General features: G+C 34.9%; 1 protein-coding gene across 20 annotated transcripts in view; it reads right to left on the bottom strand.

Moving 5' to 3' along the window:
* KIAA1328 (KIAA1328 ortholog) overlaps positions 1–13,040 on the bottom strand; it is a 342,992-nt gene that overhangs the window by 234,782 nt on the left and 95,170 nt on the right. The window contains exons 1-3 of one of the 20 annotated variants that reach the window (XM_070630010.1): positions 6,702–6,819; positions 5,762–5,884; positions 96–172 (exon numbers count right to left, since the gene is read on the bottom strand). The exons of 17 other annotated variants lie outside the window; for them this stretch is intronic. Coding sequence is in view for 1 of the 3 variants with exons in the window: in XM_070630006.1 (XP_070486107.1) it covers positions 5,762–5,776 (15 nt within the window). In the remaining 2 variants the exon portion in view is untranslated. Of the gene's footprint in view, positions 1–95; positions 173–5,761; positions 5,885–6,701; positions 6,881–13,040 lie in introns of those variants that run through there. 2 more of the 20 variants (XM_070630006.1, XM_070630009.1) reach the window with 2 other exon arrangements.

Genomic DNA, 13,040 nt, shown 5'->3' with positions numbered 1-13,040 from the left:
TTGCAAATGTTTATGGTCATTGAGGTGTCTAATATAGTCTGTGTCATAAAGACAATAAGAGCATCATCATAAGCTTACTTTCAATAAAAACTTACTTCTTTTGTTCATGTTATATATTTTTTCTTCTACGCTTCCTTGAAGATGTAAAATAAACTTATAGAATAGGTTGGATCTTGGATAGAAAGAAGGGAAAAAGCCATTACATTTAAGCGCGTATGGTTTAAATCTTTTATAACTGTTTTTGTTAAATTATGCATCACACTTTCTGTATAATATGCAAGGTGGAATTCTTTGGAGCAAAAACATTCTTATAAAGAATATATAAAAGTATAAGTAAACTGTTAAATGTTAAAACAAATAAAACCAAAATTAAAAAATAAAATAGCTAAGCTTGGTAATATTCAAAAATTTACATCACAGCATATATTCCCTAAAGCAAAGAACATACTGAGATTTATTTCTGGTTTAAAATAAATGCTGGAGAATAAATTAGTATTTCACAATAAAAAAAGTGAGAGGAAAACAAATCTTCAAATATGTGATAAGGCTAAGCTACCTCAAGAGTGAGGCCAGCTAGAACCAGAAGTCTCCTCACTACTTGCAAAGAAAAAGGTCAGGACGCCTTGAACTGTCTGTATAAATCCAAATCCTAGCCAAAAGACTTCTTTATCATTTGGGGGTTTTACCCATTTGCTTTTTTCCATTTTTGCTCTTCCACTGGTTTGATGCTGGGTAAAAGGAAGAGAAATTCATGATGATAGTCTTAGTGACTGCCCTAACTTTGGAATATGCGCGACCAATGGAGAAATACACTGAATGACATAAACATAAAGACACTATTATGTAGCAAAAACTGGTAACTATGGCAAAGTATAGGGCCCTGATTCTGGAAAGAAAAATTTTTTACTTTAATACTCCAATTATTTTGAGTTGCTATGGAATTATGTGGAACTCTTAAAGCATTTAAGCTACACCATAATATTTGATTAATTTTGAATAGCATACTCTTTATTCATCCTATATTTAAAACAGAAGAATTAAGGCAAAAATGAGTGGTAATTGCTTTTATTCGATTTAATCAAAGGATAGCATATTACTTACAAAGTGGATTCCATAACTAAATGCAGAGTATGACAGGTCATCCATTCTTATAACACTAAAGAATCAAAGCATCTTGATGCACAATTAACCTCATCACACAGCACACCTCATAACATTTCTTTGTGGTACTCAAAATGTCTATAGAAGAATATGCTCCTATCCATTCATTTCAGCATTGCTACTATTATTTTTTAAATTATTTTAAAAACTACTACTACTAGATTCAGAATTAGAAAAGGCAGTTCTAAATGTGAAGTATTTCTTCTTAGAACTATTAACCTCATGTATAAAAGAAATATATCATGATTAGAAGAGAGGTCCCCCCTGCTTAGAATGTAGAAAGTCTCTAGAGAATGTTGCTCCCACACTAACAATAAGAAAGAGCCAGATAATCTGTAGAGTATAACTTTGGGGCCCATCAGAGTTCAGGTCACAAGACAATCAGGTAAACTGAATTCCAAAGGGTGATAAGCCTCTCTAAGGAGAGACAGGACACAGAACCCAGAAGAAGAGGTGGTCAAGAGAAAAGGCAGATAAGAAAAAACACCTGAAATGTTTAACAAATACTGAAAGTTGAGTGTGGGCTAGTATGACAGCTTACACATCCACGGGAGCATCAGACACAAGAAGAAAATGGACTTACTTGCTAAATCTTTTTCACAGGCCACTACAGGGGTTTATAAGAAATACTGGGGGTAGAGCAAGAGAGCTAACAGAGTCCCGTCAGTGGTGCATATGTATAAAACTCTGCTCACTTCTTGGACCCTTCTCTCATAGAAAGCAAAAAGCTGGAAGCTTCTATGAGAAGGTCAGGAACACTACCTAGCTACTCTCAGGGACCAAGAACACTAGGAAAAGCCTGCCAGTACTCCAGAATCCACAGTAGGCACAAGGTAGCAGAAGTCCACCACTAGAAAAATTTAAACTTTGATGCACTGAAGATAACTACAGTAACAATAAAACCCAAGTCCAATTCAACTATTGACTAGAATGACTCAAACTGCACACTGTCTGATAGAAGAAAAGAGATGCCCATTTCTGAGCATAAATACTATTTACTTCAGACTCTACTGTTCTTTAACACACAACGTCAAGTATTAAATAAGAAATAAAGAATTCCTTTGATGGCCTTATCAGCAGACTGGGTACAGCACAGGAAACAATCAAATAACTTGAAAATAAGGCATCAGAAATTATCCGAAATGAAACACAAAGAAGATAAAAGAACAAAGCATCCCAGATCTGTGGTACCATATCAAATACGTGCAACCAGAATCCCAGAAAGAGATGAGAGAAAGAAGGGGGCAAAAGGAGTATCTGAGGAAATAATGAATGGTCAAGAACTTTGCAAAATTAATGAAACACAACAAACCACAGAGCAAAGCAGCTCAAAGAACTCCAAGCAGGATTAACACGCACATATACATACCCTAAGACATATCATAGTCAAATTGCTAACAACCAAAACCAAAGAGGAAATCTTGAAGACAGCAGAAAAAAAATTTTTTAAAGTACTGAAACAAAAGCATACACAATAGCAACAATATTCCACATTTGTGACTTGATAATTACAAATAATAAAAAGGGTATAACTAATACTTCTGAGCACTTATTACATGTCAGACACTGTTCTAAGTGTCACAAAAACTGCATGAGGTACAATTAAGATCTTATTTTACAGATGAAGAAACTGAGAAACAAAACTTAAGTAAATTGTGCAAGATCACAGAATCTGTGGAACTGGAGTTCAGATCCCAGCAGTGTAGCCCCAGGGCTGATCTTCTGAATCACTACTCCACTCCATTTTAGCCAAGATCTTTATCTCCACCCCATTAAGGTACTATAAACAACAATAATTAACACACCACTATCATACACATCTTGCCCCATCTGTGCTCCTAAAAGAGAAAGCAACACTGAGGCAGGGAAGAACAGAAACTTCCTCCATCACTACTGGAGTCGGCAGTGAATGTTAGCATAGTTTTCACAATTGCTTCTAAATTAGATAAACACTTCTAGGCAACAGGAAATCTGAACTTCAACTGCACATATGCATGTATTTTTTGTGCTGAATTGCACCAACTTGTTCTTACAAAGGCACTCCCACTTTCTCTCCTTTGAAACACAGTGAAAATAATCATAGCAAGGAAAAAGTTATTACTATTTCTAAACCATCTCTGCTCACAGTAGGCAGAATCTCCAGGCAACAGTTTTGACAAAAGAGGTAGCTATGTCCTAAAAATAACTTTTATTTATTGTTTCTTTAATATACTGTTCTAAGTATCAAGTGCCTAGAAATACTCATATCTCTTTCAAGGCTTAACAAGCCTGGGAAGCAAGATTAAAATACCCATGTTAGTTGGGGAAATTAAAGGAGAGAAGATTGTGAATTAATATCTGTTAAATGTATATTATGCACAGGCATGTGCCAGATAATTTATATCCATTAGTTTATTCAAACACTCCACAGTTTAATGAAGTAACATCAACCTGTAGATTTTCTACTTTTAAGAACTGTGTATAAAGTTCTTATTTTAAAGATCCTCATTTTAAATATATCATGAGAATTTATGATTTACATGTTTTAAAATGTTTTGATTAATTTATTTTTAATATGCTTTTTATTTTTGAACAATTTTAGATTTACAGAAAAGTTGCAAAGATACTACAGAGAGTTGCCATATACCTCTCATTTGGTTTTCCCTATTGTTAATATCCTATATTACCATGGTACATTTGTCACACCTAAGAAACCAACACTGTTACACTACTATTAACTAAACTCCAGACTTTATTTAGGTATCACTAATTTTTCCATTAATGTCCTTTTTCTGTTCCACAGTCCAATTCAGGGTACATTTAATTGTCATGTCTCCCTACTCTCCTCTAGTCTGTACAGTTTCTCAGTTTTTCCTGATCTTGGTAATTTTGAGGAATACTGGTCAGGTATTTTTGTAGAATATTTCTCAATCTGAGCTTGTCTCATGTTTTTCTCATGGTTAGGGTGGGGTTATGGATTTTTTGAAAAAGGTGAAGTGCCATTCTCATCACATCATAGCAGGGGTACATGGTGATGTTAACTTTGATCACTTGGTTAAGATAGTGTTTGCCACATTTCTCCACCATAAAGCTGCTTTTCCCTTTCTGTACTGTATTCTTTGAGGGCAAGTGAGGATAGCCCACTCTCAGAAGCACAGAATGGGAATTAAGCTCTACCTTCTGAAAGGGGAAGTATCCACATTTATTATTTGAAATTCTTCTCTAAGAAAGAGTTGTCTCTTCTCTGCCATTTGATAAATTTATGTTTAATCTATTGTTTAGTATGGGTGGGTATAAAAGGGTCAGATAAAGTAAATATTTTTAGCTGAGATTTGATTCTCTTAAAGCCAAGAACAAGCCCCTAGCCCCCTTTTCAGTCCAACTCTACTGAAAAGAAACAAATTTAAAAGTGTCACAATTGAGTAGACAATTCTGCCCAGTGCATCTGTATAAAATTAACTTTAGAAAAGAACAAAGCTCACCCAAAGTATGCTTTGAATGGAGGACTATGGGACACGACTTGGTCTTCACATCACTGTGCAAACAAAGTCACACACACACACACACACACATGCTCTCTCCCTCTGGGTGAGTAGGATGGAAGGAAGAAAAGGAGACGAGTGAAATTGGTATTCCCCTTTCCGATTCAGAACACAAAGATACCTAGTGCTGCCATCTACTTCTAGCAGTAGAAATTATATCTCTAGAGGCCAAGGAAGGCATGATAATCAGATATGTTAAAATAAGAATTCAAATTATTCTTGGTTAGGCTATAAATAATTTCTCATTTCTCAGATAATCTGTCCTTCATCCAATCAATTAGTCCCCAGGAAACTGAACCCCTGGAGCAAGGAGCTCATCTCATAGTAAAATGAATATGAAAATGCTCAGGAAACCTCACACCAGAAGACCAGCACTCAAAAGCTACAAAAGCTGTGGGTTTCAGACAACAACAAAAAAACCAAGAAGAAGAAAAAAGTTCAGAGAACTAAAAGAAGAAGAAATGAAAAGGGAAAAGGGGTGAGAGGAGAGAAAAGAAGAAAAGAAAACTAAATGAAATGAATATTACCCACAAAACTAAGCATTTCAAAGAAATCATTTGCAAGAAATATACAAGAATCAAATTTTTTTCAGGAAGGCTAAATTGTAACTAATATAATTAGTTAGAACACATCCAAGGAATAGTGGTCTGTTTGTACAGTACAAAAAAAAGGCTCCAAACTTTTCTAGTATATTCCAGATCTGCCCAGGAAGAAGGTATCAACCAATGGTCTGCAAAACACCAATATTCTATTTCTCTTCCTCATTCAGCCCAACTCTTCCTCTTTCTTAGCTACTATCTCCACCATTCATACAATTCCAGTGGGGCCTCTAGAATCTCTAATATTCTACCAAGATATGTCTTTATGTCTTCTGTCTTAACCTAAAATCCTCCCTCCCATTTCCTTACCTTAAATTAAATATAGATTACTTAAAAGTAATCACAATTCTGTAAACTTTAAAAAAAAAAAAACTTTGGAGTTTACAAAATACTTTTTCTCCTATTCCCTCACTTGATCTTTATAATAATAAAAACACCATGATGTATTATCTTCTTACAAATGAAGCAAGGATAACTTACATGACTGAAGGCCATATCAGTTCTGGTACTACCAGGGGCCCTTTACAAATTCACCACAAATGAAGATCTGAATTTGCTCGGTGGTTCAGCATACAGCAGTTCCTAAAGGTCCTCAGTGACTACCTGTTCAACAAACCCAATATATACTTTATGGTTCTCTTATATAGCTTCTCCGGATCAGTAACTCTCTTGAAGTGCAATCTTCCTTCAACTCTTTTTGGCACAATTCTTTATTAATACTATTCCTTTTCTTCTAGGTATTCCTTCTTATCCTCATTCTAAATAAATGTTAGGGTCTGTCTTTGGCTTTTACTGCTCTTCATGCTATATGTTCTTCCTGGGCAATCTTATCCAAACTCTAAGCTTCAAAAGCCAGTTTTATTCTGATGACTCCCAGAAGCAAATATCTGGTCCTGAATTTTATTCTCAACTCCAGACTCTTAATTAAATTGAGCCTATCTTTAAAGTTAATGTGGCTAAAATGAAAAGTCATACCTTTTTCTCTTTTTAAGACCTGTTTTTCCTATATATGTCTGCTCCCATCTACCTAAATGCCCAATTAAGAAATCAGAGGCACCCAGACTCTGTTAGGTCCCACAACAAATCCTTATACTATTCTACCTCTAAATACCTATTAAGTCTGCCTCCTTCTTTCTATCCTCATTACTTCTGATTTAGCTCAGTCTTTAGCAATTCTCACATCTGGACTACTGATGTACTATATAATAAACTTCTGAAGATTAATTTCACCCTTTCAATCTATCTTTTGTCTTGCTGCCACAAAGATTCTTCTAAAACACCACTAAGATCAATTCACCAGCCACTACCTTCAATAATCAAAACCAAATACCCTAGTCCCTCCCACCCCAGCTGATATCTCACAAGGTAAGCCCAAACACCTTTGCCATTCAAGACACTCAAAGATTTGGACTAAGCTTACCCTTCCAGCATCATTTCCTTCCACCTTGCCTTTGAAACTTTCATCTGACCGTTGCAACCTATACTTTCAATAAATCAAACTCCTGAAGTTTTCTAAACACATTATGACAGTGATGTCCAATAGAACTTTCTGTGATGATGTAAACGTTCTATATCCATTCTATTCAGTACCAGTCACATGTGGGTAATTGGGATCACACTGGGAACTTAAAATATGGCAAGGATGACTAAGGCACTAAATTTTTTATTTTATTCAATTTAAATCTAAATTGTTACGTTTTAGTGGCCACCATATTAAACAATGCAGCTCTTTGCTCTCTATATCTTGGGATATGTCCCTCTGTCTAGAATGTTCCTTTCTTTTTTCCTTGCTTGCTGGTATGGTAATTTTATATTCATCTTTCAAGTCTCAACTCAATGACTGTTTTATACACAGTCTTCTTTGCCCCATCAACTCCCATAACAGCTTATGCCAAAAAAGAAAAAAGATATCATTCATCATATTGTGGTCATTCTTTCAAGCAATATTTAGTGAGTGTTTGTGTTAAAGGCTGTGCAAAGCACTGATGTCACAAAGAAAAATAAGTCACAATTTTGTAATATGAAAGTTATTGCTTATTAAGACAAACAAATGTAAAACTGTGTGAGAGGTGCTATACTGGAAGTATCTGCCAATACTGTTCTCTGAACAATGCCATGCTCATTTACATCTTGATGCTTTTTCACATGCTTTTCCTTTTGTCTGGCATTCCCTCCTTTGCCTTCTCTACTTGATTATTCCCTTGTGCTTTAAGAATCAGATTAAGAGTCAATTCCTCTGGGAAGTCTTCTTTGATCCCTAGTTAGTCTCTCCTCTGCTCTCTGAAACCTTACCGGCAAATATCTCTATCATAGACTTATCACACTGCATTACAAATAGCTTTACTTGTTTGTTTCCCCCATACAGTGTGTAAGACAGTGCCTAGTATATAGCTGGCACTAAAAAACTGTTTGCAAAATACATGTTTACATACTAAGTAAGAGAGATATATTATCAATTAACATTATTCTTACTTTCTTTTCTGCTAATAACATATTTACAACTCTGACTTTTCTTTCTTCTTTTTAAAGATTGGCACCTGAGCTAACAACTGTTGCCAATCATTTTTTTTTTCCCTTCTTTTTCTCCCTAAAGCCCTCCAGTACATACTGTGTATTCTAGTTGTGAGTGCCTCTGATTCTACTAGGGGGGATGCCACCTCAGCATAGCTTTGATGAGCAGTGCCACGTCCTTGCCCAGGATCCGAACTGTCGGAACCCTGAGCCGCCAAAGCAGAGTGCGCGAACTTAACCACTTGGCCACAGGGCTGGCCCCAACTCTAACTTTTCACTTAAGCCTTTCAGCAAATTTCCATTTACTTCTTTGGTAAATGGACATACTCTGAATGACCTACATGCAAATCAAGCTGAATACATCCCAAACTTACTTGTCTTATCCAAAAAACTACCTGAGCCTTGTCCTGAGTCCCTGCCTCTTCAGGGGACCAATACCTACAAGGAAAAAATGTTTTAAGCATTTTGAAACCAAGTATAATACACGTTATACATGGTTCGCTTTTACCCACAACTCTACAATCACCTACCACTATTTTAATCTGGCGTTGTCTCTCCTCTTAAGTCAAACTAAACAACTAAGAATTATGCAATGGCTATTTTATAAATTCAGTTATATATGCTCAGAAGAATCTTAAACTAAAAAGATATTAATATCTTTCAAAGAGTTTCACAGAGAAAAACCAAAATTACTCAAAAGCTTCTAATATTACTTCTTATTCCTTCTTATCCCATTATCCAAAATTCTTATTTAAATATGAAATTAAATAAAATGACAACAAAACAACAGAAAAAAACCTATAAGGATAATAAAAGTGTCCCACCAAAAAAAAAAAAGTATTTTCTTATACAGAACTATTAAAGTTCTATACACATATGAAAGCAGAGAGTCATACATCAACTCAAAATGATGATTTGGAGTTCTACTTCCAACTTCCAGCCTGGTTTTTAATCTTAGGTGGAAAAGTATACCGTCTTCCCATTTAAGTATGAGTGTAAATTCTTTGTAAATGCCCTATGACAGGTTGAGGAAATTTTCTTCTATTTCTAGTTGGCACAGATATTTATAAGAAAAGGATGTTCGATTTTGTTTTATTTTTTTTTTGTTCAGCTATTGAGAGAATCATATAGTTTTTTGTTTTTGATTAATACAGTGAATTTGATTGATTTTTGAATGCTAATCTTGCATTCTACAAAAATTTTGGTCATGGTATATTCTGGATTTTTTTATTGTTGTATTTGATTTGTAAATATTCTATGGAGAATTTTCACATCTATGTTAACAAAGGATATCGGATTCAGCTTTTCTTATAGTGTCTTTGTCTGGTTTTAATATCGGGATAATGTAGGTAAAGAGTTGGGAAATATCCCCTGCTCTTCGATTTTCAGAAATAGTTTGTGTAGGACTGTGTGTAGGGAAGAGGCCTGATTTGCTCAAATCTTGCTTGTTTCCAGAAGGGCCTGATCTTGCGACTATCTCTTGGGATCTGAACTCTTGGAATGTTCTGATAAAAACTGTTTTGCATGCTTGGCGTCTTGAACCACACTGTACCAATTTATCTACAAGTCTAGATAGTTTGTGCAAACAATGTAATTTATAGTGAACACCTGCTTTCGGTATCTACAGTTGGTCATGTATGCACTGTGTGACTGATCCTCAGTAAAAACCCTAGATTATGAGGCTCAAGTAAGGTTCCCCGGTAGACAACACTTGTACATAGTGTTATAATTCATTGTTGGTAGAATTAAGTACATCCTATGTGACTCCACTGGGTAAGGATTTGGAAGCTCGCACCGGGTTTTTTCCATATTTTGCCTGACGGACCTTTTTCTTTTGCTGATTTTGCTTTGTATTGTTTTGCTGTTAAAAAAAAAAAATGTAGCTATGAGTTTAATGACTTCTAAGTCCTGTGAATCCTTCTAACAAATCATTAAGCCTGGAGGTGGGCTTGGGGACCCCTAACACAGTGCGATATTGGAGACCACGAACGGACACTAGTATTATTTTTTACTTAAATGCTTGGCATCATTCACCAGTGAAGCCATCTGGGCTGGAAATGTTTCATGTGGGAAGATTCTTTTCCCCCTTAAATAATAGACTTTATTTTTTAGAGCAATTTTAGGTTTATAGAAAAACTGAGCAGAAAGTACAGAGAACTTCTGTACAGAGCCTCCCACCTCCCAACAGTTTCCCCTATTATTAACACCTTCCATTAGTGTAGTATATTTCTTACAAGTGATGAATGAATCTTGATACATTATTACTAGCTAAGGTTAATAGTTTACATTAGGGTTCAGTCTTTGTGTTGTACAGTTCTATGGTTTTGACAAATACATGTCATGTATCCACCATCACAACATCATATAGAATAGTTTCACTGTTCTAAAAATCCCATGCTCCATCTGTTTATCTTTCCCTCCTTCCTCCACCTCCCCTCATCCCCTCACCTGAGTCCCTGGCAACCACTGATCTTTTAACTGTCTCTATAGTTTTGTCTTTTCCAGAATGTCATATACTTGGAATCATACAATGTGTAGCCTTTTCAAATTGGTGTCTTTCATTTAGGATTATGTATATAAAGTTCCTCCATGTCTTTTTGAGGCCTGATAGCTCATTTTTTTATTGCTAAAAACATTCCATTGTATGGCTGTACCACAAATTATTTATCCATTCACCTACTGAAGGATATGTTGCTTGCTTTCAAGTTTTGGGAATTATGAATACAACTGCTGTAAACATTTCTGTGTAGGTTTCTGTATGGACGTAACTTTTCAATTCATTTGGATAAATAGCAAGGAGTATGATTGTTGAATTATATTTTAAGACTGTATTTAGCTTTGTAAAAAACTGCAAAACTGTCTTCCTAAGTGGCTGTACCATTTTGCATTCCCACCAGCAATGAGAATTCCTGTTGTTCTACATCTTCATCAGCATTGGTGTGGTCAGTGTTTTAGATTTCAGCCATTCTAACAGGTGTGTAGTAGTATCTCACTGTTGTTTAAATTTGAAATTCCCTAATGACATATAATGTTGAGCATCTTTTCACATGCTTATTTCCCATCAATATATCTTCTTTGGAGAGGTGTCCATATCTTTTGCTTATTTTTTCAATTGGGTTGGGTTTGCTTATTGTTCAGTTTTAATATATTCTGTATATTATGGATATGTGTGCTTTATGAGATAATGTGTTTTGCAAAGATTTTCTCCCAGTCTATGGATTGTCTTTTCATTTTAACAGTGTCTTTCACAAAAAAATTTTAATTTTAATAAAGTCCCACTTATTAATGTTTTCTTTCATGAATTGTGCTTTTGGTGTTGTTTCTGAAAACTCATCACCAAGCCCAAGGTTACCTATATTTTCCCCTATCTTCTGTAAGTTTTATAGTTTTATTTTTTATTTAGGTCTATGACCCATTTGTAGCTAATATTTTTGAAAGGTGTAAAGTCTGTATCCATGAGGATATCCGGTCGTTGCAGCATCATTTGTTGAAAAGATTATCCTTACTCCATTGCATTGTCTTTCCTCCTCTGTCAAAGATCAGTTCACTATATTTGTGTGGGTCTATTTCTGGGCTATCTATTGGGTTTCACTCATCTATTTGTCCATTCTTTTGCCAGTGCTACACTGTCTTCACCACTGTAGTAAGTCTCGAAAGTTGGGTAGTATCAGTTCTCTGACTTTGTTCATCTTCAATATTTTGTTAGTTATTCTGGGTTTCTGCTGTTTCATATAAACCTTAGAATCAGTTTGTCAACATCCACAAAATAATGTGCTGGGATTTTGGTTGGAATTGCATTAAATCTATAGATTAAGTTGGGAAGAACTGACATTTTCAAAATATTATGTCTTCCTATGTATCAACATAGAATATCTCTTCATTTACTTAGATATTCTTTGATTTTCACCAGAGTTTTGTAGTTTTCCTCATATAGATCTTATACATATTTTGTTAGTCTTATACCTAAGTATGTATTTCTCTCCCTCTCTCTTTTCTTTTTTTTGCTGTGAATGTAAATGGTGCTGAGTCTTCCACTTCAAATTTAATTGCTCATTGCTGGTATACAGGAAAGCAATTGACTTTTGTATATTAACCTTGCATCCTGCAACCTTGCTATAATTCCTTATTAGATTCCAGGAGTTTTTTGATTGATTCTTTGGAAGAGATAATCATGTCATCTGTGAATGAAGCTTTAGTTCTTTTTCCCAATATGTACAACTTTTATTTCCTTGTCTTATTGCATTTCTAGGACTTTTAGTAGGATGTTCAATAAGATTTTTTAACTACAAGTTCAATTTTTTTAAAAAAGATGTAGAGCTATTCAAGTTATCTTCCTGAGTGAGCTCTGGCAGTTTTTGTCTTTCAAGAAATCTATCCCTTTCATGGAACCTGCCAAATTTATATGCATAAAGTTGCTCATAATAATCCCTTATTATGCTTTTAATATTGGTAAAATCTGTAGAAATGAAACCTATCTCATTGTTGACCTGGTAATTTGTCTTCTCTTTTTTTACCCAATTTTCAGTATGACTAGAGTTTCAAGAATTCTATTATCTTCCCAAAGAGCAAGAGTGGCCTCACTAATTTTTCTCTATTGTTTTTCTGTTTCATTGATTTCCTCGCTGATCTTTATTATCCTTCTACGGCAAATTTCTGGTTTCATTTGTTTTTCTTTTTCTACTTTCTTAAGGTGAAAGCTGAGGTTATCAACTTGAGACTTTTTCTTCTTTTCTAATGTAAGTATTCAATGCTAAAAATGTCCCTCTAACTACTGCTTTAGCCACATCCAAGTAATTTTAAAACAGTGTTTTCATTTTCATTAAGTTCAAAATACTTTCTAATTTCTGTTTGGATTTCTTCTTTGACTCATGAGTATTTAGAAGCGGGAAGTAAGATAAAAGGGAAAAAAACTCAATCATAAATGTCTTCATTACTTTTTGACATGAAGGAAGCACTATCTCTACTGATAAACAACAATAAGAATTATGTATCAAGGCTTGGTACAGTTACTTCCACTGTAATGAAGCTCCAACATCCACATGTTATGTACACACTTTAAACCAAGAGCTATCAAAAGCCTCTGTATTAGACAGCACTCAAAAAGTAAATGATTTGTAATAGGGGACAAATGGTTCTAGCAGGTGACATGGCAGACTAAAAGAAAGATAAAAGAAGAGTGTAAAAATATCAGATGAGGAGTTTATCCCATGGACTGTGTGTGTGTGTGTGTGGGGGGGAATATGACAAA

Source organism: Equus przewalskii, chromosome 7 (assembly GCF_037783145.1).
Source record: "Equus przewalskii isolate Varuska chromosome 7, EquPr2, whole genome shotgun sequence".
NCBI classification, from domain to species: Eukaryota; Metazoa; Chordata; class Mammalia; order Perissodactyla; family Equidae; genus Equus; species Equus przewalskii.
The sequence above is the reverse complement of the archived record's forward strand: the minus strand, read 5'-3'. Positions and strand labels throughout refer to the sequence as shown.